The sequence below is a fragment of the Maylandia zebra genome, linkage group LG2 (assembly GCF_041146795.1).
Source record: "Maylandia zebra isolate NMK-2024a linkage group LG2, Mzebra_GT3a, whole genome shotgun sequence".
Taxonomy (NCBI): Eukaryota; Metazoa; Chordata; class Actinopteri; order Cichliformes; family Cichlidae; genus Maylandia; species Maylandia zebra.
The window spans coordinates 30343045-30370946 of record NC_135168.1 but is presented as its reverse complement, the minus strand read 5'-3'; the positions used below and the strand labels follow the sequence as shown (position 1 = coordinate 30370946).

General features: G+C 40.1%; 1 protein-coding gene across 4 annotated transcripts in view; it reads right to left on the bottom strand.

The window, feature by feature from the left end:
- il1rapl2 (interleukin 1 receptor accessory protein-like 2) overlaps window positions 1-27902 on the bottom strand; it is a 499122-nt gene that overhangs the window by 397493 nt on the left and 73727 nt on the right. For all 4 annotated transcript variants that reach the window (XM_076890749.1, XM_024804223.2, XM_076890753.1 and 1 more), the window contains exon 2: window positions 16607-16712. In XM_076890749.1, coding sequence (XP_076746864.1) covers window positions 16607-16691 — 85 coding nt within the window. In that variant the 5' untranslated portion in view covers window positions 16692-16712. The remainder of the gene's footprint in view (window positions 1-16606; window positions 16713-27902) is intronic.

The window sequence follows — 27902 nt, the reverse complement described above, 5'->3', positions numbered from 1 at the left end:
ATTCACTGACTGAATTCCCATACTTGTGATGTCACACTTGTTTATCCTTTAAAAGCTTCCATACGAACCTCATATCTTATTTAGAAATACTGGAACAAGATCAAAAGTTTTGTGAGTGTGGAACATGGGTCTGAAGACTTTGTAGACCAGACACATAAAGACTTCCATCTTCCAGTTATCCAGGGCTGGGTCGTGGGGGCAGGAGCCTAAGCCCTTAGACCTCCCTTTCCCCAGCTACCAAGGTGTTCCCAGGCCAGCCGAGAGACATAATCTCTCCAGAGTGTCCTCGGTCTGGCCTGGGACCTCCACCCTGTGGGACATGCCAGGAACACCTCACCCAGGTGTTATTCCATCCTTGTCAGATGCCCGAACCACCTCAACTGGCTCCTTTCGATGTGGAGGAGCAGCAGTTCTACTCTGAGCCCCTCCCGAATGGCCAAACTTCTCACCCTGTCTCTAAGGGAGAGGCCAGCCACCCTGCGGAGGAAGCTCATTTCTGCTGCTTGTATCCGTGATCTTGTTCTTTCGGTCACTACCCAAACCTTGTGACCATAGGTGAACATTGCTCAACCGGGAAATTGAGAGCTTCGCTTTTACACTCAGCTCTCTCTTGACCACAATGGACCAGTACAGCGCTGGTTTCACTGCAGCAGCAGTACCAATCCGTCTATCGATCTCCCTTCTCCCATCACTCATGACCACGAGATACTTAAACTCCTGCACTTGGGGCAGGATCTGGTCCCTGACCTGGACTGGGCACTTCACTCTTAAGAAAGACTTGTAGAATGAAAATATGCTGAATTCAACTGCAGATGTGGTAGCAGAACACCACAATACAAATACAATATAGAGTTTTTGCAATATGCACTATTGCTAAAATTATTGTAGCATCATTGCACTTCATTTCTGGTGCCTTCAATTTGAGGATTTTGTTGATTTGCAAGGATTATGCTTTTTGCTTGAAAATGATTCTAAGAACAGCCTTTAAACTTGTGTCAGGTCAGTGTTATCAAGTTGTTCGATAATGTGTTGAGCCATTGCTCACGTTCGTCCTATTGTCTGACTGTTTGTTTGTATTTCTGCCCTACATTATAATGTGACATTATCCTCAAGTGTTTAGCCAATGTGGATAAGGTCTAAATGAAAGCATTTTATGATGCAGGAAATGGGCAAAATGGGTGTTAATGTATGACATATTCAGCAAAGGTTGGGGTATCACACTAGCCTCTCCTGTTTCAGTAGCAGTCATTTTGCTATTTGTGTGCCCTATAAGTACATTCAAGGCTGTGTGTGTCTGTATGTGCATACAAATATAGGTGTGCATGCAGAATGGGAACCGTTAGGTGTACAGAGTCAAAGTGGTGTCAGCCTTTATCAATATTTGACTGTGGATCCAGCGAATGGATGAATCTTTAATATGACCTTGGAGCACAACAAAGACATGGTGAAGATACGGAGGATGCAGTGGGGTCGGGTGGGGAGAAAAGCCACAAAGGCTCTCATCATTCTAACTTTATTCTCACAATTTTACTTATCAGTTACTAAATGACCTAAAGAAGCCAATCAGACAATAATGATAATATTTGTATAATAAATGAACAAAAAACAAGTAAAAGAGAACAAAAAAGTTGTAATTAGTGCAAATGTGATCATGAGCTTAGATTTGAAAAGTGACAGTGAATCAGTATTTCTGATATCAGACAGGTCATAGATGGTGTGGGGGGACGAGGTCATAGATGGTGTTGAAGTTAATTCGGAATTTAACTGGGAGTCAGTGAAGCTGTTGCAGAACAGGAGTGATGTGGCCTGTAGAAAGTATAATAGGGGCAGCTGAATCCTGGACCAGCTGAAGCTTGAGAAGGGAAGAAGGGATTTGTGAAGAAGACCAAAGAGGAGGCAGTTACAATAATCCATTGAGAAGTAACAAGGCTATGAACAAGGATAGCAGTGGCATGGGGAGTGAGGGGGAAGGTGGTTGATGTTATGTAGATGGAAATAGAAGATAGAGATAGAAACAGAAATATGCTGACCTGGAAATATTATTAAATTGGGAATGGAAGGATAGAGTACTACCGAGGATGATACCCAGAATCTTAACCTGTGAGCAGGAGCTGACAGAGGAACTGTCAATGACTAAGGAAAAACTTTCAATTTTGGATAGTGCTGGTTTTGTACCAATGAGGAGGACCTCATATTTCTCACTGTGACAGTGACACAATGACAAAGAAAGAATAGAATCGAATAGAATCAAATAGCTCTATGTTGACATTGTACATGTACAACAAAATTGTGGGTGCTCCACACCAACCATGCTGGAATAAAATATAATAAACAGAGAGAGACAAAGATGACAGAAATCCTTAAGGTATAATTGGGAAGACTGGAAAAAATGTAAAGTTTCTGAATCTCTGGATTAGGATGTTATGATTGATAATTGACTGCACAGTATAATTTACCAGTCGCAGCAGATGGCCCCGCCCCTCCATGAGCCTGGTTCTGTTGGAGGTTTCTTCCTGTTAAAAGGGAGTTTTTCCTTCTCACTGTCGTCAATGTACTTGTTCATAGGGGGTCATATGATTGTTGGGTTTTTCTCTGTATGTATTTTTGTAGGGTCTACCATAAAGCACCTTGAGGCGACTGTTATTGTGATTTGGCGCTGTATAAATAAAAGTTAATTGAATTGTATTTAGTATTGTACCAACACTTAGTCAATGTACTTTCCACGAGTCTTAATATTTTCATTTTTTTTCACCAGTATCAAGATGTTAATTTTTTCTTAAATTAGCTATGTATATATAACCACTACTGTTATATCCAGAGAAGTTTTGACATCTAGTTTAGTGGTACGAAGTGTTACAGCAGGCTGTGGGGATGGCTTTTGGTTATATTTTGGGCTTTTTATACCTCTGGTACAAATAGAAAAAAGTTTGGAAACACATTATGTGTGGATGTGGAGGGGGTTAGAGTCAGTCACCAATCAAAGCAGCTTTTTTCCCTCTCCTGTGCTCCAGAGCACACAGGCAGACAGGCTTTGCAATAAAAGCTTCTCCTGAGAGAAAACCCATGCCCTTGTTCAGGAACAGTGTGAAAACAGCACCAGCTCCATTGTGGGAAGACAGAACACATTTGGTCTAAGAAGACCTGTTGTCAAACACATATGATGCAGTTAGAATTCAAGTACGGCAGAGAAACAAAACCGATGTTAGAAACAGAGACAGATGTTAAGTACAGTTCTTAATTGTTATATATTTGAGTTAAAATGAATGTAGACTGTAGACAGAGACACTACGACACACACGATGACACAAAAGCCACACAAAGAGTGTGATATCTTTAATTTAAGAAGGGCAACTATGAGGCAAATTTGTGTGAGTGTGTGTCTGTGTGCGTCTGAAACTGAGGGAGAGAAAGTAGTGAGAGCACATGAAGAGAGTACTGTGGTTATTGTGTGAGCAGAAACACACACACAGGCAGAGCTGAAAGCAAAGTGGAGAAAAGTCAAGTGGACGTGTTTCTCTGACAAAGCCACTCGTCTTAATTAGTCATGCTGTGGAGAGATGTTAGGTAGCAGTGTTGAGGTAAAAACATTTTATACTAAATATCGTGTTTTTAATCACATACAAGAAAATTATGTTCTGTTTCATATCTATACTTAACCAGTGGTAACTACACATATTTACATACACACTGCACTTATTTAACACTGCACACTTCAGTAATTCCACAGTAACAAGAGTAAAGGCCAAAGTAGTTACTAATACTTTTTGGGCTGTGTTCCCAAAATGTCCTGTTGCATTTCTATATGTAAAAGTTGAGATTTTTGTTTATTAACTAATGCGTTAATACTTGAGCCTTTTACTTCACATGAACCAAAGCTAAGGGAGCAATGTGAAAACTGAAGGCAGACTGTCGCAGGACCTCTTCTACCCACTTAACCCAGACCTTCCCAAAGTGTGGGGCCCGCCCACTAGGGGCGGCGCGGTATGAAAAGGGAAAAAACAAAACAACACTTGGACACTGCTAGCACAGGGCTCCCACACAAACGCAAAGCAGGAGATGAAGCATCGCTGAATATGTTTCCAAACCAACTTCGTTCTAAGCCAAAGACTAGAAAATATTGTGAAGCATATCTGCCCTTTGGTTTCACCTGCACAAGTGCCGAGGTAGGTCTCCCTGCAGAATTGGTTTTCCCTTCGTCGGGAGCATGCGCTGGACTCTTCAAATCACGGACAAACAGCATCCCACATTCTTGATTTTTAGTTCACAAACACTTGTTGTAATGACTAACTACTCCTGACATTTTGGAGATATTAGCTCTTTATACAGCAAAGTTACAGCGGGATACAAATAACATCAGGCTGATCCTGCCACGATTTGTTCCCCCGGTTCAAATCACGGACAAACAGGATCCCACAGCTGTTTGTTTTTAAACCCACTTTGCACAGAGAGACATTTTTTGAAAAATGTATTGACAGCAATGTTGAATATTATTACACAGTAAAAAAACAACTACATGTAAAATAATTACACCGTGATGCCTCTGCCTTTGTAAATGGAGGGACAGTAACTGCGTGTGTGTGTAAGCCTGTAAATACTGCACATAGTCAGATTAACAGTATTTTGTCTCTATCTGCCATTCTGCTATTCATCTCATGTAAACAATAACGTGGCGCACAGCATAACGTGATAAAAGGCACATACCTTTGACATTGCGTGACGAACTCTGTATTCCTCGTCCACACATAAACGCAAAAAAGGAGTTTTAAAAAATCTCCATTTTCGGTGATTCGAAACGCCGTTTACGTGTGGATAAAAGGCCCAAACACATAGAAACAGCCGTGTTTTCAAAAATACCCGTTTAGGTGTGGACGTAGCATAAAAAAGTTAGTAGTTTATTTTCTTACTACCTGAAATTTATTGCAGATTACTTGTATTTGCCTAATTGTTTACTAAATGTTTGAGGTGTGAAATAAATGGAGCAAAATATGGGTGTGTGTGGTTGGAGGATGTGTTTGTGTGTGTGCGTGCGTTTGCGCGGGGAGTGGGGGGGGGGGGGGGGGAGCAGCAAAAAAAGTTTAGGAACCACTGATTTAACCAAACAGATTTACACTTACAAAATATTTATACCCAAAATACTGATTTTAAATCATATGATTACATGTGCATATTCCATGTAATTTGCTACATGAGTATAATATAAAATATACAATTTAATGATGATTGCTATACATTCAGTTTTTCAGTAGCATTTTACTAAAAAATATTGCTTCATATTTATGAGGGCATAGAACTTCATCCATGATTTATACTTCATATTAAGAATGATGATTGAAAAACTGTTACTTGTATTTTTTTTCTTTTCTTTGTGTTTGTTGCCAGTTCTGCATTCTTCCAACAAAAATAAAAGAAAATAAAAATCTGCCCAATGTTAACTTTAACGAATTTATTTACATGTAAATTTTTCATATAATTTTGTTACATACAGTAAGTATAATGTAAAATGTTACTTTTGATGGAATCTGGTCAAGTGAAATTTACTTGGAAACACTTCCTTAGTTATTCATTAATTCAATACATAAACCTTACATTTTATATTTTTCACTTTATGTTTATTTAGGTTGAAGAGTTATTTGACATTTAAAAAAAAGATCCCAATCTCTGTGATTATTAAAAAGTACTGCATGCCCAATCAGCACATTGTAAGAGCCGATCTTACAAGTTTAAATATCACTAAAATCTTACACAGTCACTGTTTAAAGTGTTTCATATCCAGATGAGAACCTGCAGACTCTTCAGAATACTTGATTTGCACTTCAAGTCGCTTTACAGTGGGGCAAAAAAGTATTTAGTCAGCCACCGATTGTGCAAGTTCCCCCACTTAAAATGATGACAGAGGTCAGTAATTTGCACCAGAGGTACACTTCAACTGTGAGAGACAGAATGTGAAAAAAAAAATCATGAATCCACATGGTAGGATTTGTAAAGAATTTATTCGTAAATCAGGGTGGAAAATAAGTATTTGGTCACCTCAAACAAGGAAAATCTCTGGCTCTCACAGACCTGTAACGTCTTCTGTAAGAAGCTTTTCTGTCCCCCACTCGTTACCTGTATGAATGGCACCTGTTTGAACGCATCATCTGTATAAAAGACACCTGTCCACAGCCTCAAACAGTCAGACTCCAAACTCCGCCATGGCCAAGACCAAAGAGCTTTGGAAGGACACCAGGAAAAGTATTGTAGACCTGCACCAGACTGGGAAGAGTGAATCTACAATAGGCAAGCAGCTTGGTGTGAAAAAATCAACTGTGGGAGCAATCATCAGAAAATGGAAGACATACAAGACCACTGATAATCTCCCTCGATCTGGGGCTCCACGCAAGATCTCATCCCGTGGGGTCAAAATGATCATGAGAACGGTGAGCAAAGATCCCAGAACCACACGGGGGGACCTGGTGAATGACCTGCAGAGAGCTGGGACCAAAGTAACAAAGGTCACCATCAGTAACACACTACAACGGCAGGGAATCAAATCCCGCAGTGCCAGACGTGTTCCGCTGCTGAAGCCAGTGCATGTCCAGGCCCGTCTGAAGTTTGCCAGAGAGCACATGGATGATACAGCAGAGGATTGGGAGAATGTCATGTGGTCAGATGAAACCAAAGTAGAACTTTTTGGTATAAACTCAACTCGTCGTGTTTGGAGGAAGAAGAATACTGAGTTGCATCCCAAGAACACCATACCTACTGTGAAGCATGGGGGTGGAAACATCATGCTATGGGGCTGTTTTTCTGCCAAGGGGACAGGACGACTGATCCGTGTTAAGGACAGAATGAATGGGGCCATGTATCGTGAGATTTTGAGCCAAAACCTCCTTCCATCAGTGAGAACTTTGAAGATGAAACGAGGCTGGGTCTTCCAACATGACAATGATCCAAAACACACCGCCCGGGCAACAAAGGAGTGGCTCCGTAAGAAGCATTTGAAAGTCCTGGAGTGGCCTAGCCAGTCTCCAGACCTCAACCCCATAGAAAATCTGTGGCGGGAGTTGAAAGTCCGTGTTGCTCGGCGACAGCCCCAAAACATCACTGCTCTCGAGAAGATCTGCATGGAGGAATGGGCCAAAATACCAGCTACTGTGTGTGCAAACCTGGTAAAGACCTATAGTAAACGTTTGACCTCTGTTATTGCCAACAAAGGTTATGTTACAAAGTATTGAGTTGTATTTTTGTTATTGACCAAATACTTATTTTCCACCCTGATTTACGAATAAATTCTTTACAAATCCTACCATGTGGATTCATGGATTTTTTTTTTCACATTCTGTCTCTCACAGTTGAAGTGTACCTCTGGTGCAAATTACTGACCTCTGTCATCATTTTAGGTGGGGGAACTTGCACAATCGGTGGCTGACTAAATACTTTTTTGCCCCACTGTATATGTAGCTTAGTCCATCTTCCTCGTCTCCGTTAAAGTTTGCATCTTCAAATTCTTTAGCTTTTACAGGATGCTGACTGACTTAGTTACACTTTGGAGAACTCATTTTCATATTACTTTTTTTTTTTGTTACATTTGGCAAGAAAGCATCAGGATCCATCTCCCAAAGGTGTTTGACCAATAGAATTTCAGTCCCTTTCTGGTGCTTCTTGAACGCCCAAGATGTACAGTTTATAAACTGAGCATGTGGCATTTAAGTCAGGGAAGGAAACTGGCCAACCAGTAATTACCTGTGTCTTTTGTGCTGCAGCTTGCCATGGCTGCACACGGTAACTGATGTTGCAGCGTTCTATAAAAACAGACAATTTCTACATATTCTGCTATATTATAATACCTGGCCTTCACTGACAGATCACAGTGGAAAATGAGCCGCTACTGTTCATTTTTCTCCTCATTAGATGTTTGCAGCGAGCTGTTATGTCATTTCTTTTCATTTAATCATTCCAAAATATGTGAAGCTGAGAAAGTCTGAACATTGAAATGCAGCCTTTTAAGCCTTTATCCTGCTGTTGTCCACACTGTCAATACTTCAGATGATTAGTGAAACGCATTCATTTGTCTGCTAACTGAGATGAAGCTAAAACAGCAATGATATCACAATACTTTGTTACTCGTCTCATATTTGCGTCTCGAGCTAACAGCATTGTTTTTGGCTCTCTTCAGCTCTTATAGTAGAATATGCAATAAATGTTGAATATTGCTCCGTCTCCTGTTCTCTTTGTCTGTCTGCACTCTCCAGAGTGGTGAATAAGTCATTTGAATTTTTTCTGCCTACACAAGTGGCAATGACATTCACAGTGCTTCTTAAACAACCACACAGGAGAAGATTAGGCTTCTACCAGGCACTGTGATGTGGATGTTACACTCTCCACAACTTTCTGAGTTCTTTCTAAATTTTCTAAATTGTTTATGCATGTCTTCACAGCTCTTTCCCAGAACAGTCCATTGATGATCTCTATTCCACATTGTAACTGGCACACACACAAGACCGCATTTCACTGGTTCCTTTGCATTGACTCCCAGTTAGCCTTAACCTCCTAAGATTCAAACTCTTTCATGTCATGCATTTTAAAATTTTCTTTGCTATTTGGGTTGATTGGGACCTGAGGAATGTAAAAACAAAGAATTACCAGATTTTTTTTTTTTTTTTACCTAAGTTTTGTTTCTGAGACAAACAGTTAAAAGTCCAAAATTGATGCCTTCCTTCACCAACACTGGACACTTTCAGAAGCTGTCCAGTGGGCCAAATTGGAGTCTTTGGTGGTTTTTTCTGGCCACCAGGCCTTATGTTTGACACCTCTGGTATGATGTCACGTGAGCTGGACACCTCCTACTGTGCCTCGTGGGCCCTGCAGCATTTCCCCAGCTCACACATACTCCTGAGCTACACATACAGTAGCTGCTGTATAATAGTGGCCTGCCTCTTCACAACAAAGAAAGCTATTAGATGCCATTCATGTCATCCAATGGTTTGTGCCATTCCTGAAACAAGCCCAACGGATTTGTGTGACTGGCTGGAACTGAAACAACAACAATCACATCAACAGCTCACTGAACTTTTTTATTTTATTAAATGTAGGTGCACTAGAGGAGGACTTTTCTGATGAGCCAAAGCGAGTTCTTAATAATGCACAGCAGATGTTTAAAGCATCCATAAATGATTTATTTGCCACAAACAAACCCATTCATTTGAGCTAATAAAGCAAATGGGACAATATCAGTAAGTGGTATCGTTTTGTTTTTCTGGCAACGTCTCTTTTCATAGAAGTTGCTGTTTTACAGAGTTTGACATTCATCTTCATTGTGCAGCAAAGTCGATCACAGCCAAGTGTGAAAACCACGTGCGTCAACATTTCACTGTGGAAAAATTGTCTGCAGCAGAAGTTAAAACTCTGCTCAACTTCAGATGCTTCCAGTGCAAAATCAGCTGCAGTGCGCTCTCAGAGCAAAGGGCAGCATGTGTTTTGAATCTGTACAATGCAGATATGTTACACACCAAAGTGAAGTAAGCACCGTCTGTGTCACACACCAGCACACATCTAAAATGTCTTTGCTCTGCTTTGCATGCATGGGAGATGATTTGAGATTAGACCATTCTGAGATCTAATCGCTCTTTGATCTCAGCTTTTAGCTGCGTCAGGCGCACACACACACACACACACACACATGCAAGCACACAAGGGCATTCAGTCACCTCTACACACACAAACAAACATTCACTCACTGCAACACTGCAAAACATCTGTATCTGCGCTTCATAAAGGGGCCAGCCATGAAGAGTCTTTAAAGAGTATCATGTAAATGAGAATGGATGTAGAATATAGAGTGTAAGGCATAAACAGTATAAGCAAGGTTTTTCTTTCTTTCCTGAATTTGACATATACATTCCATCTAATTCCAAAATAAGAAAGGTAGGATAAAAATATGTACAGAGTTGTAATTGTATTTTTCTGTTCGCCATCTGGGTTAATAGTTTACCCTTGGTTTGGTGGGGTTTTCCTAAAATAACATGTGGATGATGAAGATGTTAATGATCAGCGTTCAACTTAACACATTAAAGCACATAATGTGTGTTATTGTGTGAGTGTGTTATTGTGTAGACATTCCTGCTGTGTGTGTGTGTTCTGTGGTTTTGGCTCGTGCTATGTGCAAAATTCTGCTTGAATGAAAACAGTGCATGTGACTGCGTGTGTGTTTATGCAGCTGCCTTCATGACTTCCAGGCATTGTTTCCAGCATTGTCATGCCTGTGCAGCAACTGTCGAGCTCATTAGCACTTTCAGCAAAATGGGCTAATCTAAGAAGCACTTCTGCCTGTGTATAAATGCAGTTACTTCAACATCATTAGCTGCACTCTGATATTTCCCTTAACAATTCAGCATGTCTGCTGTGTAAAGGAAAGCTGTCCTGTACCTGAATATGTATTTTTAGAAATAAAAGTGCAGATAGATGAAAAAGCAAGGTCACTGAAAAGTTGAATATGAAAATGAATCATACATGCATGCGGTACTCCTGAGGCTCTGCCAGAATGAGCCCAGCAGAGAAAGAGCTTAGGAGTAAAAGTAAGGAACAGATCATTTAGAAAGGTAGACTTAAATATATATATTTTTAAAGTGTTACTAATGAAGGTATTAAAATGCAAAAACACTGGTAGCGTAGCTTTTAGGTGAGCTGGTAAAAAACGTAAAGCATACCGTTTTTAAAGATTTTGGATGATGACACATTTTTTTGTAAAGTTCCTTCATTTCACCACCACAATCAATATTTGATTGATTTTGAACTTTGCTTTCAACTTTACTTCACAGGTTTTCATTCTGAGATTATCCACATTTTTATACACACTCCTAATATTTAATGTATCCATGGATGCATAAACCCATCCATCTATGCATCTGTGCTTAGAGCATTAAATCATAAAATCCTTACATTTGCATTTGGTTCATTGTTGTTCTGTTTTGTTATTTTCATTCTTACAAATTATAAACAGTATTTATACAAATCTTTTTGTTCTCATTACTTTTTAGGGTTTTGTATTGTTTAATTTCCACTGATGTATACGATAAACTGGCTGTGACTCTATGAAAGGTGCTATATAAGTAACTACATAGCATCACATACTGTATGTAGTTAGCTTGTTTAGATATTCAGGTTTTGATAAGTAACTACATAGCATGACATACTGTATGTAGTTAGCTTGTTTAGATATTCAGGTTTTGATCCAACCATCTCTGAGTCACGAGGTGCTTATCTTATTAATAGAACGTGACATCACAGGCAAATTTAGTTTGGAACCTCTCAGTTTAATTTTAATTTCAGGTGCTCAGATGAAATCTAGAAAAAAATCGAATTAACAAAACATTAAACCTCTGAAAAGTAATAACTGCGCATGTAACATAATTAAAGCTTGAAACGACTGACTCACCAATTAATATAAACTAGATTTGACATTATAATTAAAAAATATATAAATTATAAAGTTTAATTTATACATAAAATATTTTTTGGGTCTAACTCTAACATATGAAATTATGTAAGATCTTTTTAGGTAACTTTGCGAGTGCATTTATCCCCCAGATTCAGTCATACAGAGCTTTGAAGATGTGCAGCTAATTCAAACTTTTCAAAGTGAACAGAGCTGTAGACAGAACTTTTATCAGATTTATAGATTTTCATAGCATAAACTTTCAGATAAATAAGGAATGATTGAATTGTAAGATAAAATACTGAAATGACTGAGGAGCCAGAGCAAAGTGCTGAAATATTTCATCCAATGATATATTAAATGTACACCGCTTCACAACGTGCATACAGTCTGTACAGCACAATAAACAAGATTACAGAAAAGCTTACGAGGGAAGATTTGAATCTGCATGCACACCTCAAGCTGTTAGTAAGTGAAGAGCAGCCCTACAATTACCTTTTTGCCTCAAATATTCACTTAGCTTCCTTAAACTGTTTTGTAAACAGTCTCGTGGTGCGAAATTATTACTGTTTTTTGGTGATTTTATGATTAGATACTTGTAACAATGTTGCAGACGGCAATGTTGTCATTTTTATTTGACCGCATCGTGGCAGTGTTGTCTCAGTGTCTGTCTAAAATCAGACAGTTTTTCTGTTTAGCTGTTAGTTATAGTAGTTTTCATTCAGATCAGCATCTTCTTTGATGAGTAGTTCTCATCGATATTCATGAATCGGGTCATTTAAAAGCACAGAGGTCAAATACACTCAGCTGACAGCCATAGAAGTTACCGCTAGTAAGGGATTCACATTCCCTAGCCTGCATTGACTCAGCTCCAAAAAGTGCCCAAATGGTTTAGTTTCTTATTACCAAAAACTTAAAATCAACCTCCTTCATGGCGAATGTTGTCATTCAGCTGTGCAATAACCCAAAGAAGTGGCTGTAATTAGAAATTGCTGTTCTGACTCAGTGAAAACAAGTCTAGACTGAGAAAAAAAATATATGAATTCTAAATTTGTGTTATTTCTAAACAGGCTCTGTAACAGGTTACAAAGGACATTTTAAATCTTGGTAGAGCCAAAGTATGTCAGGTTTGTCCCTTCACATGAGGATTCCTTGTTTAGCTTCTCTGTATTTCAGTCTCATTTTCCTCATATTGTATTTCAGCTTATTTACTCCAAATTGTAATGATCATTCTTTAAAATGCAGCTTCCATTCAAAGAGTTGCCCATATGGATGGTTGCCAACGTGTTTGAGCTCTCTCGGCGGGCAGAAAGATGCCCATCAGTCTCTCCTGTACTTTTCTATTTATATAATATTGGAGTGAAAAATCTTCTTGTCAACAAATATCAGACCCGCTGAAGCGTTCTCAGCCAAGGACCGAACCTGAGCACCTTGAGCGCTGATGATGCATATACTAGCTGACACCTGACCTCTGAGTGGCAGTCAGGTGTCAGCTTCTGTACATGAGGATTGAACTGCAGTTCAGTCAGGACCAATATAATCAAACGATGATTGTTATTTCCAGCTGTAGTGATTTATATTTGGCTTTTATGAGCCATCAGAACAGAGCAGGCAGTAACAACATGCATGACACTGGTTAAATTATTTACACGATGAAAGAGGAACTGCAGTGGACTGGGCTGCAGAGTGGCTTGCAGAATTGCAAGAACTTCGTGCAGGCTAAAGCAGTTTAAATGTACACCCTGTGTGAGATTTACCAAGTCAGTGAGTAGAGATGAATCAGCGGCACCATCAGCTGATTCATGGGAATAATGAGGATGATTTAATGTCCTGTCATTATGCACAATTAGGCAAGGATTTCTGTGTAAGGATCATAAAGTCTCACACTGCCATTTTTACATGAATGTGTTGATTTGTATAAAAACAACCTTGATGTAGAGCTTTCTCCAATCACATTGTGTCTCTTCTAACTGCAGCAGGTGCTGCATCAGAGCAATGCAGAGACTGATACAAGGAAACGGTAGTTCCCATCCATATGGTGTCCAGTTACACACACACACACACACAACAAAAGAGAAACAAAATCTAACAGACTATCTTTGGCCAACTGTAGCGCTCGCCCACATAAATGTCCGCTTGGCTCTGCTCTGATCACATAATTGCTCTGTGCACACCTCTCCCACTCACACACATGCACAGAAGTAGAGCACACATACAGAGAGGATACACTGAAGCACACTCGGGGAGTTTGTACACACATACACTTAGAACCTGGATATATACAGCACACACACAGTCACAGTTTGGTATGTCAAGAAGTGGTCTATTCACCCGCACACGCTCACATACATGGCAAACACCAAACAAAGACTCCCACCAACTCACCTACCCACACACAGTCAGCAGGCTGAGGGGCGAGCGTGCCAAAGACAGACGTGGAGAGAAAACAATTTAACTAGTCTTAAAAACATCTTCACCAAGTTTGATTCTCACGAAGAAGCAAACGTTGAGAAACTGTGATATTTCTTTTGTTGCTGTTGTCAAAAAGTTTTTGATTATTTTTTTATTCCATAAAATTGTATCCAGGAAGAAGCACTTTATGCGGATCTCAGGGTGGGCCGGAAAGCATTTTGGCAAGCATCTTTTCAGGTTAACTCTCAGTGACTGGCTGCCAGCTGCAGGGTCTGTTCTGTGGGTGACCTCGACCTTTGAGCTCCTTTTAGAGAAAGTCAACTTCAGATGAAGAAAGTGGGTAAGGGTGGGGTTGGGGTTTCCCTGCAAGTTTTGTCATGTCCTGCATTTTTCTACCCATGATTTCATTTCAGCTTAATTATGTTAAACTATGCAACCAAGGCAAAAATAGCTATTTGATAGTCATATGATTTTTTTTGTTTATATAAGTAAATGTTGCATGCACAGTGTGTAATAATAGTAGTGTAACAGCACCTCATAAACCATATGCTTTCACCATGCAGTTCTGTCCTCCACCAGGTATGAAGTCTCCCAGGAAAATCAAGTATAGCAAGCAGACACAAACCACAATTGTGTTTTTCTTACAGTGGTTGGGTGAAGTGCTGTAATGCAATTCTCAGATGCTGAGTGTGTGTAATTACAAAGAATCTCTGAAGTATTGTTATGCTTGCCCTCGTATCCCCTCGATTAAAGCACCAGGACCAACACGCTCACTTATAAGCAAGCAAAACAGTGAGACAGGATTATATTAAAGGGGAATCAATTCTAACTGGATTGTTATAATTAGATGACCTGAGCTTGCTAAAAATCGCTGGGTAATTTTCTGTGTTTTTATCACTTTCAGGATCTGGCAGGAGCGTGTGAGAATAAAATTACAGATGCTGTAGGTAATATTTATAATGAAAGATTCCCTGAGTGTAAAACCGCAGGTGAAATGCTCCATTCAAGTATGAAGGCAACATGAAAATGAATCAAAATGCTAAACAGCTCACCTCTACGTCACACATACAATACTGCAAAAGTCTTGAGTTACTCCTCATTTCTTTATATGTTACTAGGAAACTTGGAAACATAAATAGAAACATAGTATGGAAGGCAAAAACAGAGTTTGTACAGTTAGTCTTTTATTCTTCAGCACAGTCTGAACTCTCTCAGGCCGCTTTCTTCTCTCTCAGGCTGCTTCAGGATTATTTCTCCAGACGTTCAAAGCTCTTCTTTGGCTGTTGTTGTTCTGTTCAAGATGATCCCACACAGTATCAATACATTTGAGGTCCGACTCTGGGGAGGCCAATCCATGACTGATAGTGTTCAACTGTGTGTTTTTCAGTCCAGGTGTGATTTTACTTTGGGATCATTGATGCTTTCCAGATGTTATGGATGCAAAATCTGACCTTACTTTTTTTGCATTCAGTTATGACAAAATCTCAAACACCACCAGCTGATATGATTTTACAGATGCCTGCAGACACTCGCTGTTTTGACTGTCTCCTGAGCTCATCTGTAAATATTGATGATCATTTGAACCAAAATGTTCAAACTTGTTAGGACTGATTTTCAGTCCAGTTCCTGTGTAATGGGACATGCCTCAGCGTTTTCTCCCAGTTTTCCTTCCTTAAAAATGGCATTTGGCAGCCACTCTTCCACTGAGGCCATGTCTGATGAAGCTTTAGTGTACAGTAGATGGATCGGTTGAAGGATCAGATGCATGTCTTTCAGGATCGGGGTCAGGTATTTGCTGGATTTTTTTTTCTTTACTTTCAGATACTGTTCATTTGCTTTAGATAGTTTTAAGACCTGCCACTTGTTTGTCCTCAACGTGTCCAGTTTCCTGAAATTGTTTTTAGGAACACACTGGAAAGTGAGATATGCCAAGTTTTAGGCATTTTTCTTTTATATTCAGCTCAAAAAATGGTAACAAATGCTGTCTAAGAAAAACTTTGAGAAAACCTGGAGAACTTTTGCTCCATTTTAAAAATGATAAGCGAGTCTGGCTCCTTGGGAGCAAAATATAAAGAAATGTGGCATTACTCAAGGCTTCTGCAAAGCACTGTACCAAGATCACCGAATAGTATCACACAAAACTATTGATGCCATACATCAATATCCCAATCAAGCTCCTTCTGTAAAGACGATTAGCGTGACACAACAAATCGATTATGAATAAAAGACTATCAGCAGATCTGTCATCACCGGGCCTGCCGATACACAAATGAGCACAGCAGCAGCAACAATGACAGCAGCAGTCAGACGGGCTGATCATTACACCCCCTCAGCAGAAAAAGGAGAGGGATAGAAATGGAGAGACAGCCATTCTGAGCTTTGAGATAGAGTTTGGAGAGGAGTGTTATCTAAGAAAGGCAGAGGTGGTGATTGTGGATGAGGGGGAAAAGCTGTGGGAGCGAGTGTCCGTTGCATCAACTTAAGAGATGTCAATACATCATAAAGGATGAGAGCAGAGCAGATTGCAGGGGAACATTGAGAGACACCCTATATTTGACAGCAAAAGGAGAATAAGAGTGAGGTGGAGTATAATGACAAAAGACAAGAGTTAGCATTATCGCGAGAAGACTGTAGAGTGCTGGCAGTGAAACAAAGCAAGAAAAACAAAGCAACAATAAGCTCCAAAAATAAAAAGCCTGAGAATGTTCAAGAGAGAAAGGCTCGTTTTCAACAAAGCAGAGTACGCCACATGACAACAAACACCGAGGCTCTTCATCCTACCTGAGTTCCTCTTGGAGATGTACTTGACGTCGTCACAGGCTCCCGAGGCGAGGAGGAGGAGGAAGAGGAGAGATAAAGTCTTCATCTCTCTGTTCTCCACTGGCACCTTTGGGAAACAGGACAGAGAGAAAGAGTAAGAGACAGCGCAGGAGGCAACATTGTCATTAAAACCCGGCACTAACAAGCACCCAGTGTAATTGCAAAGTCACGTGTTGTGTCCTGTGCTCTGCCACGATGTAGGACGTCTCAGTTCCTGAAATGCATGTGGAGGACAGCAGACATACTGAAACTGATTTCTGGTTCACAACCAGGAGTATGGAGAAAGACAAGGTGGGAAACAGTATGGAGTATGGAAATAAGAAACGCCTGTAGTTTTTACAAACAGCCTGCACAAGTGCAAAATCCTAATTTGAGGTTAGAAATAGACTGCTGGGATTCATCAAAGCGTTGCAGTGTCTAAAAGCGTGCACGCAGGTATTTCTGCAGCTGCCCTCGAGACATGTATTGGTGGGCATTTTCAAAGTGCAACATTTTGAGAGGAGAGTAATTAAATGCATCATACTAATTTACAGTAATTTACACCAAATTATGCAAAAATGTTGCTCCTGGTGTGCTGTACGACACTTGACACTAGGAGTGTTAATTTGTTTGGAATGTGAGAAAGAGAGGCCGTCAGAACAAGTTCATACTTTGTGCGGGAGTGAGCACCGTGCTGAGGTTTGGGTTACTGGTTAGTAACCTGCAGGCCAGCATGTTTCTCATCAATAATACTGGTGTTTTGATCAAAATCACACGCAACAATGAATTGAAATCAGCAAGGCCATTTACAAAAATACAAACATTTCCAGATTTTCAAAATGTTTCCCATTCCATCATCATCAAAAGCATGTTGGTCACAGGTCGATTCAAACAACGGTAAATAGTCAAATAGTCTTTTTAGATTTATCTGCCTCATCTATAGAGAGCAACAGTGAAAAGAAATGCTGTTTCTAGTCTACTCTTTCTTCTATAGGCTACATGACAACATTTTGAATGTATTTAAGATAAGATAAGATAGAACTTTATTAATCCCTCGGGTGGGTTCCTCTGGGAAATTCGGTATATTTAGGGTTAAAGTAACAACGAAAACGACGTGTGTGGACCAATCAACAGATGGCTGCCCCGGTTCTGCCAGAGGTTTCTTAAAAGTTTTTCCTTCATTGTCCCCAAGTGCATGCTCAAAGGGGCTCGTCTGGTTGTTGGAGTTTTCTCTGTATTATTGTAAGGTCTTTACATTACAATATAAAGAGTCAAATTGTTGTGACTGTGAGCTGGATGAATGAATTTCTTCATGAAATGTTCTATTGATGAAAAATGATAAAAAATCAATCAAAATATCAATTTCAAAATACTGAGACTGATTTAGATTTAAATATGGGCTCAGATCACTTCAATATTTAATTCTTACATTTTTTTTTATTTCTTTTCCCCCCCATAAACTGCAGTGCCTACCACATACAGAGTAAATGAGGGTAAGACTGAAATAGAAGATTAGCTAAACCAGCACTCATTCTGTTGTGCTTTTCATCCATTTGATGCTGGAATTAACTGAATCATGAAATCACCTGAACAATGAAGCAGCTGCTGAGGAGACACGTGAATATTGCTGATATGTGTGTGTCATATCATATGAGCTCTAAAACCATGGGAACAAATCCAAGTGAACACATATAAGATGAAGAGTGTGTGTGTGTGTGTGTGTGTGTGTGTGTGTGTAAATTAGAAATTCCTCAGCTCTACTTTATTTCAAGGAGTTATTATGATATTACAAAGTCTCTCTAGCATAATTTTGTTTTTTGACTTTAGAAAAGAAGAAGATCTAAAAATGACACAACAACATACAATAATTGTTTCTCACAGCAAACATTTTGACACATTTGTCACACCAAGAAGAGCACAGGTGCATCTAATAATGCTAATGATGGCTACGTTATATGGAGTGTTCCAATAAGCCAGCACAAACAGTACCAGGGCAAGCTACTGAAACAGCTAATTGGAGTAGTACCATTATTATGAACACTGGGTGCACCTGTGCTGAACAAGTCAGAGTGGCTGCTTCTGTAACCATGTTGTCTGACTTCTAGTCCAACGCTGTACTGCTTGGGGGAACAAATTAATTCAGTTATTTATTTAAAAGCCCAAAATAAACTTAATGAACATTTTCAATTTATGCAAATATAAAGTGTGGTGCTAATAAATAATGAAAGCACCAATTCTCCTCACTCTGTACGAATGCAAACTTTTTCTTTATTTTAACATTTTATTTTTTTCTCAGCTAAAACTTTAGTGTCCAATTACACTGCATGTTTTAAATTCTTTAATTTTTTCCACTACGTGATATATGTTCTATTATGCTTTGGTCATGCTAGAGGTCCACAGCACAACCAAAACTACGGTGACCTTGCACAGAGAACTTCTCAAGTTCATGGTGACATTTTAAAGTGATTGATACTTGTTACTGCTATAGTAAAGGACACTGACATAGCATAGTCTCTGTAATACAACGTACACTGTTCACTATTATAGTCTGTTCAAAGCGCTACGCCTCCACTACTGTAGATATATTTATAGCACTCTGTAGATCTGTTTACCACACGTCGATACATCTGTATATGTGCAGCACATCTGTATATTTGCTGTCTGTATACCAATATAAACATCTGTATACTCAACTTACTTGTATATAATCTGTTCATAACTATTCTCACCTTTTATCCTACCCTTATCTGTTCCTTATCTGCTCCTACTGCACTTACTGCTCTTGTACTTCTGATGAGATGCAATCTGTATTTCATTACCCATATTTATACATGTGTAATGACAATAAAGTTGAATCCTTATTTGTGTTTTTTTTTTTAATCAAAAGCATTCAACTCCATCCATCCATCCATTCGCTTCCGCTTATCCTTTTCAGGGTCGCGGGGGGCGCTGGAGCCTATCCCAGCTGTCATAGGGCGAGAGGCGGGGTACAACCTGGACAGGTCGCCAGTCTGTCGCAGGGCCAACACACAGGGACAGACAACCATTCGTGCTCACATTCACTCGCACATTCACACCTAATGGCAATTTGGATTTTCCAATTAACCTATCCCCACAAGTTGCATGTCTTTGGACGGTGGGAGGAAGCCGGAGTACCCGGAGGGAACCCACGCAAACACGGGGAGAGCATTCAACTCATAACGTTAAAATTTACATGCACACGTGAGGAACAGACCAAGCAGGATTTATGGAATAAATCTGTCTCTTCCTGACCCTGTTAGAGTGAAGAAGAGGCAACATAGCCTGAAGAAGATAGTTTGGAAGATTATGTTCTATTATAACAGAGAAGCTAAATTGAGCTGTTGTCTTCAGGTAAAGACAGAGAAAAGAAGGCATGCACTGACAAGTGAGACGTATTTGTGAGTTTTATCTGATAAAGAAAAAACATAAAAAGAAAGAGACGAGGAATCCCAATAGAGCCTGGCATCAAGGCATTACACTGTTGAGACATAAACTTCAACAAATAGTTGTAGGATAGCTTTTACCTTTGCCTTCCAGAGGAGGAAGATTAGAGAATCAGCTACGCAAAAAACCTGAAGCTACTCAGTCCTGCTACAGGACAATTCAGCAGACAAAACTGTTGCCAAAGCCTAACTGAGAGTTTAAGACAACATTTCAAGAGTTTGTTATAATATTTAAAGATGACAAACCATAAAATATATTCTGAAATTCATGACCAATAGCACTCATTTTACATTTAGGCATTACATTATTATTGTTCACAATTTATGTTATTGCAACAAGATATGGATATAAAAGATGTTGAAGACTTTTACATCACCAACACGCCGACATCGTAGCATTAACAATATGGAAGAGTAAACTGTGACAGCTTTTTTACTTTGAAAAACAGAAGCGTGCTGCGTTTCCTCAGATGTTGGAACACCTACTTTTAATATGAAACAAATTAATTAATTAATTACTCATAGTTTAGGAATGCAAAATAGTCCCAGTGTTAAACCCACACTTTGGATTTTGTGTGTTTTTAGTCTTTGACAAGTTTAAACCTAAAAGGCAACATTCTGACAAATTGATTAGGCATTATTTTCTACGGTGTTATCTAGATTATAAACCTACATCAAAATCCACACAAACTTAGATAAGTCCTGTGAGTGCTGGGTGTAACGCTCGTGACTTAAAAAACCTAAGAAATCTAGCACTGAGTCCTAGAGGAGTATTGGAATAATGATGAATGTTGCTTAAAAATCAGAATCAGAATCAGAATACTTTATTCATGATGCTAGTCTTAAATTTTCAAAATATCTGGGCAATTCCTATTATATTTTGTGTTAATGCCACATTAAACTTCAGAGTAGGGAAGCTAATATCAATAACACTGTCTATACTGATAAATAAGTAAATACTGGAAAATAGATTTGTGCAATTAGATGAAAACTTTTTGTTTGTATAGTCATTTATTTTTTATTTTGCATACTCTGCTTGCAAGCTCCACACCTCACCACTAGTTGCTTCACTTTACTTTGCAGTCACTACTTTCATTCTTTTTTCCATCACACCTTCCAGTGTTGGCGCGCACACATAATAACACTGCAAGGTCAAAGTTCTGTTTTATGTTATATGAATACATCTTTCTTTGTTTGAGTTACCTGGGGGTTGGCTTCTCCTTCCTGGTTGGCAAAAGGTGTGACAAAGGGCTGGGGGATCTGAAATACTGCTGACTACTACTGACAACCTCATTGGACTAAACCACATGCTTGATTAGCTGGGGGGTGGTTGAAGTTTGTTTAATTGTCCCCCTTGTGTGTCATTTGGTTTGGCTAAACCAGTTCCTCATGTGTCATTTCAGGGGGTCTGTTTGTCTGAGGTTTTTTTAGTTGTTATTTTGAATTTAGTTTATTGAGCTGACCTCTTTTGTTGGTCTGCCTGTTTAAGTATTTTGGATTTGTTAATTATCTTTCATATTTTTGGGTCAATAAAACCCAATTGTTGAATTACCATTGAGTCCTGGGACCTCATTAGGAAATCACACAGGGGGCAAAATGTTTTCACACCATTGTATCTACGAGGTACCACTGTATTTATAAAGAATTACAAACAACAAATATTATCCAATTTATTGATTGATTGATTTCCAGTTTGTAGTCCATCAGGCTTTGATCAAGAAGTTCAAAATTTAGAAACAACTGTTTTAATCTTATCATGCATAATTTCATAACTTGATGCCTTGCTTACCCCAGAAGGTAGCGCGTCATTTTTCTTGTTTTCCCTTATGCGTTAAGCTAACCTTCTTTGACTCATAGAGGGTAAAGTCTTCTCCTAACACCCCTTTTCTCACATACCCAACGCCCCACCCCCAATCATCAAACACTCTCTCCATCTCTCTCACACACACACACACACACACACACACACACACACACACACACACACACACACACACACACACACACACACACACACACACACTGCCTCACCAAGGTCAATTTCTGTCTCTCTGCTCTTTCACACATGAACCCTGACACATTTGTTCAGGCAGGAACGGCAGCAGCTCGTTTTCAGGTCTGATCCATCGTGAATGCAGGAAGGTGAATGCAAGCACATCACTGGAAGCTGATGCCATGCATGTGTGCACGGTAGCAAGGATAAGAAGGTAAGGATATTTAAACAAAGCCCCAATGATCAAGAAAACAATTAGACCATAAATAAGCAAATGAAAAGACAGAGAGGGAGAGAAAAAAAGAAATTGTTTAAAAAAAAAGTTGTCATCAGCGATGGGTTAAGTGAATGTGAGCTCTATCAATGCACAAACAGAGAGGAGAGGGTGCAGCGCAGAACAAACACTATTAAAGCATTACTCGTATCTTTCATCCTCTCTGTCGCTTTGCTTTTCTGTCTGTCTATCTCTGATAATGATATCCGAACACGGGAGCCCGGGGAGCTCTCAGCAGGGTCAGTGTGTGTGTATAATGCAGAGGCACACATTGCACGGCACTCAGGCAGGTTGCATATTAAAGTGCTTTTGTGGGGATAAAACGTGTGCGATAGAAGTGTTTAACTTTCAACCCAGAGGTCCCAAAAACATACTGCTCTTAATGTAGAGCCCATATTCTGTTTGCTTAAACAGAATATGCAATAGGCATCAAACCCTCTTGGTTTTGATGCCTGCAAAACCAAGAGGGGTGTCATTATAATAATCTCATCCGGACAAGATTTTGTCCATTTTTTGTGTGTTTGTCTAATTGTAAACAACATGCAAATCCTAATTAACTTAAAAGTACTAGATGGACAGGCATGAAAATACACACAAACACACTGCAGACCACCACCGCTAAGCCCAGCCCACATACACACACACACACACACAGATAAGAGGTTATTCTTGTCCCAAACAGGCTAGTGTTAAGCCATTAGGCCGCTTCAGCCACACATCCAATATTAAAGACAGCCTGCAGCTCTATTCTGTCACACTATCTCTCTTTCCCAAAGTGCATGAGTCATGCTGTTTGGTTACAGAGGCAGTCTGTGTTTTACATGGAAACATAAGCCGCCTCGTCATCATTATGAAAGATTTGATATCCGTCCTTTTAATCTCTGCTAGAGGAGGTGTAATTGGTTTCAGTCTGGTGTCGTGCACTCTTATTGGAGTCAGTTACACTTTTTTTCAGGGTTTTTCTTTCATACAGCTTCCAAAAAATTCTTATAGTACGAGAAAATAATTGCATGTGTGAAAGAAAACATTCTACAGCAATCACACAAAACACTCTAGAACATAATATATATATATAATTTTATTTTTTTTTACATGTTCTTTGTCTTTGTGTCAAGTACCCATTTCACCAAAGTATTCTTGAGCAAAGCGGTTTATTCTGTGACACAAAAGCGTTTCAGCTGTTGAGTGTGACCTCAACTCAAATTTTGTGGCAGTCCTGAAATCACTGAAAACAGGAATGGCACAAAGAAACAAAAGGAATGTGAATAAATGTGAAGACAGAACAAGCCAATGACTCACCACTGTTATTGCATTCCAGCGATGAATGTTAGTATATGTCTGCAGATCAGATCTGGTTCTTTTAAAGCAACTGATGTTGTTGTTTTGTTTGAAACCGTGCACACTAAACCAGATTTGCACTGACTTTTAAAGCCATTTCCCATTTAATAACAACTGCAGCCACTCTGCCTGGAGTTTTAGTTCCTCCATTTAATAGAGCTTTTTTTAAGTCTAGTGAGAGCCCCATAAAAGCTAAGAGTAATAATGAATAATGCCTTTTTTTTTGGTGACAAACCCATAAAATACTGGATATGTGCAGTAAACCATTTAACACTAGGAAGGCCCAGAGCCCAGCCATTTGGCTTTTCTACCTTTAAAACCCGGAGAGCAGCCAAATGGCTGGTAGGCTTTTAGCTAAGCTTTAGCTTCAGGCAAGTGGAAGCTAAATTGGCTAGTCATTCATATGTAAATTGGGTTGTTACCTGGGAATTCTGGAGGGAGGGGAGTGGGGGTGTGTGGATGAGGGGGTGGGGGAGCTGCTAAAAGCGGTGAGCTTCCTTTTGTGTTTCATCTTGATGCATTCTCAATCATCCAGGGAAACAAATCTCCAAAAGTCACCAACTTGGAGTGTTTCAGTTTGCCATCTTAGGGAGAAATCAACACACATGGGTGTATGTCCTTTGTTGCTGACATTTATTGATAAAAACAGTACAAAAAATCAACCATTTGTACACATTTTTACAAATAATTATAAAAAGTGAGTGAGTACATTTCAACATTTTCAGCAATCACTCACAATCCTGGCACTGCCATGGTATCTGTAGTCTGCATTTACCACATGTGTATCTGTTGCAGTGAACACATCGCACAGTGGCATGATTGTTCTTGCAATTGTGTTTGACCTGACACATGGCTCTTTTTCCAGGGCTCGGTGTGGAGGGTTGTGTCAAAGGCAACTGTTCTTTTCTTGCCTTCTTCGCAGCTACATGAGAGTGAGCTAACTCCCTTGCAATCTCCACCAGGAAGTCCACCCGTCTTTCCTTCGTCCCGGAGCATGCTTGATACAGCACATGTGCATTCAGTGCTGCCATGTCAATCATGTTATAAAACACGGCAACTGGCCAGCGCCGTGTTCCTCTGCGGACAGTGTACTCCCGAACCATCTGGTCCATCACATCCACGCCACACTTTGTTTTGTTGTAAAGGGTGACAGTGTTTGGCTTCCTTTTGGTAGTGTTATCAGTCTGAACCACGCCGTGCATGCTGCTAAGAATATAGACTGTCTTCTTCCGTTTGGCCGCATACGCCGTCAGCGTGGCAGCAGAGGTTGAAAACACCTAAGAAATAAGATAAATTGTTATTTCCATAGCACTTTTACACACAATGAAACACATAAACATAGAACCACAAAAGACCTGCAACATACCTGAGTGGTGAATTCATTGCGATCTGTCTGTCTAGTGGATTGAGGAATTTCCCTGCGAATCTTGTTGACTGTGCCGAGGATGGTGGTTTTCCGTCTAAGAAGTTTTTGCGCAAGTGAAAGCGATGTGAAAAAATTGTCCGTGGTAACATTTCTGCCCTTGTCTAGGAATGGTTCCATCAGCCTCATTACTACATTTTCAGAAAGTCTCTCCCCAGTGGGACGACTGGGGTCCTTGCCAAGATATGGGAAGACATTGCAAATGTACTTGGATTTTAGGTCGCAAGCCACCCAAAACTTGATCCCAAACTTGTCCGGCTTACTTGCAATATACTGCAGGAAACTGCACCGAGTCTTTGATGGGAAAAGCTGTTCATCAACGGTGATATGTAGACCAGGGTTGTAGCACGTGATGCAGTTGGTGACAAATGATCCCCACAAACTGGAAATTGCAGCGAACTTATCAGTCTTTGCTCGATCACTGCGGGTGGACTTGTCATCAAAGCGTAGGTGTTGCATGATTTCTTGGAAGCGGTTTCGTGCCATAGTTCCAATTATCTGTGGGTTTCCCAGGTTTGCTGACCAGCAGTCATTTAGAGATGGAACCCTGGTAACCCCCCGCAAGATGACAATTGCAATAAATGCCATTAGTTCAGGGAGGTCCATGAACCAATGAACATGCTCCGTTTGCTGTGCATGTTGAACAGTCCATTCTTGAATGCTACGAAGCATGTCAAGAGTGATGAAACACAGGAAGCTCCGAAGGCGACTCGTGATATTTCTCCTGGCCTTAGCCGTTGGCTCTCCATCTGCAGCGTACGCTTCTATTGGGGTGAAAGGGAGACAGGTCCCCACCTGTTCTTCACGCCACACTGTGCCATCTTTCGCTGTCTCAGTCCCCAAACAAGCTCTCTTTTTAGGTGCAGAAGCAGTCTCCTCATCTGCAGTGTGAACAAATTCAAATTGTGAGCAATGGGAAGGTCCAGTATCTCCTCCTCTGTATCAGAATAATGTCTGAAATATCTTACTTACAAACTACATCCACTTACTTATTTGAAATGAAATAGGAAATAACATGAAATGCAACTAACCGGAAGACTGATCAGACAGCTCTGAGTCCGAATCCGGCTGAACTTGTAGGTCTTCTCCATCCGAGTCACAAGGGTCGACTTCCCTCAGGATCATTTCCAAGGCCTGCTGAGTGGTGAGTCTTCTCTGCATTTTCTTTCCTTGGAGAGGAGGTCCGTACACCACAGAATTCTTCAGGGCAATGAAGGATTAGGCTAAGTGTAGTGAGATTGTATCATATATATAGGGCTTGGCTTCCTGATCAATGCTCCACTACCAAAAGGAAGCCAAGCCCTGCCACCCTTTACAACAAAACAAGGTGTGATCACATTGATGCCACAATGGACGACTGATCAATGCTCCACTACCAAAAGGAAGCCAAGCCCTGCCACCCTTTACAACAAAACAAGGTGTGATCACATTGATGCCACAATGGACGACTGATCAATGCTCCACTACCAAAAGGAAGCCAAGCCCTGCCACCCTTTACAACAAAACAAGGTGTGATCACAGGGCTTGGCTTCCTTTTGGTAGTGGACAATTGATCAGGAAGCCAAGCCAAGGTAAATGCAGACTACAGATACCATGGCAGTGCCAGGATTGTGAGTGATTGCTGAAAATGTTGAAATGTACTCACTCACTTTTTATAATTATTTGTAAAAATGTGTACAAATGGTTGATTTTTTGTACTGTTTTTATCAATAAATCTCAGCAACAAAGGACATACACCCATGTGTGTTGATTTCTCCCTAAGATGGCAAACTGAAACACTCCAAGTTGGTGACTTTTGGAGATTTGTTTCCCTGGATGATTGAGAATGCATCAAGATGAAACACAAAAGGAAGCTCACCGCTTTTAGCAGCTCCCCCACCCCCTCATCCACACACCCCCACTCCCCTCCCTCCAGAATTCCCAGGTAACAACCCAATTTACATATGAATGACTAGCCAATTTAGCTTCCACTTGCCTGAAGCTAAAGCTTAGCTAAAAGCCTACCAGCCATTTGGCTGGTGGCGGGTTTTAAAGGTAGAAAGGTAGAAGCCTGGGACTGCCAGTGTTAAAACGTATGTCCACAATCAGTACACATTATTGCAGCAGGAACATTGAGAGTGCCAGCACAGGTTTTGCTTTTCATTTGAAATTTCACTGCAGCGTATTTAAAACCTGTGTTTGAATGCAGAATAAACTTTTATATTTATTTTGTATAGCTGAAAGTTGCATTTTATGAGCACATCAGGTGTTGGTATCTTTTTTAGTCAGGATTCCCATGAAATGTACAGCTTTGGAACGACTTTCAGGTCCACCTAATTTGTGTCATGAAGGTAGAATCTTGGTGTATGAGACCAGGATGACCTAACCTTCATGCTAAGAACCATCACTGGTTACTGGAGTTGGACTGATGACTAACTATAGCCCTGAGAAAAAAAAACTAACTGCAGTGGAAGAGTTTGCAACTTCCAAGGAGGAAGAAGTCATTTAAGGTCAGGAGCAGGAAGCATTTTGGTCAATATGTGGAATGTGCGCCAATTCATTCCAACAACTCCAGATGTTAAAAACTGGGAGGCTATCTAGCACCCATTCAGAACTGGCACTAGGCCTGTAGCCAATCCCAGCTGTCATTTGTTGAGAGGTGGATCCGTCATAGAACCAACACATGGAGACAGACAATCATTCATGGTTACATTTATGGCCGAATTCCTGCCTACAGCCAAGTTAGGGTTAACAGCTAACCTAACAAGCCTGTATTTGGATTGATGGACTCTGATGTTTTTTATATT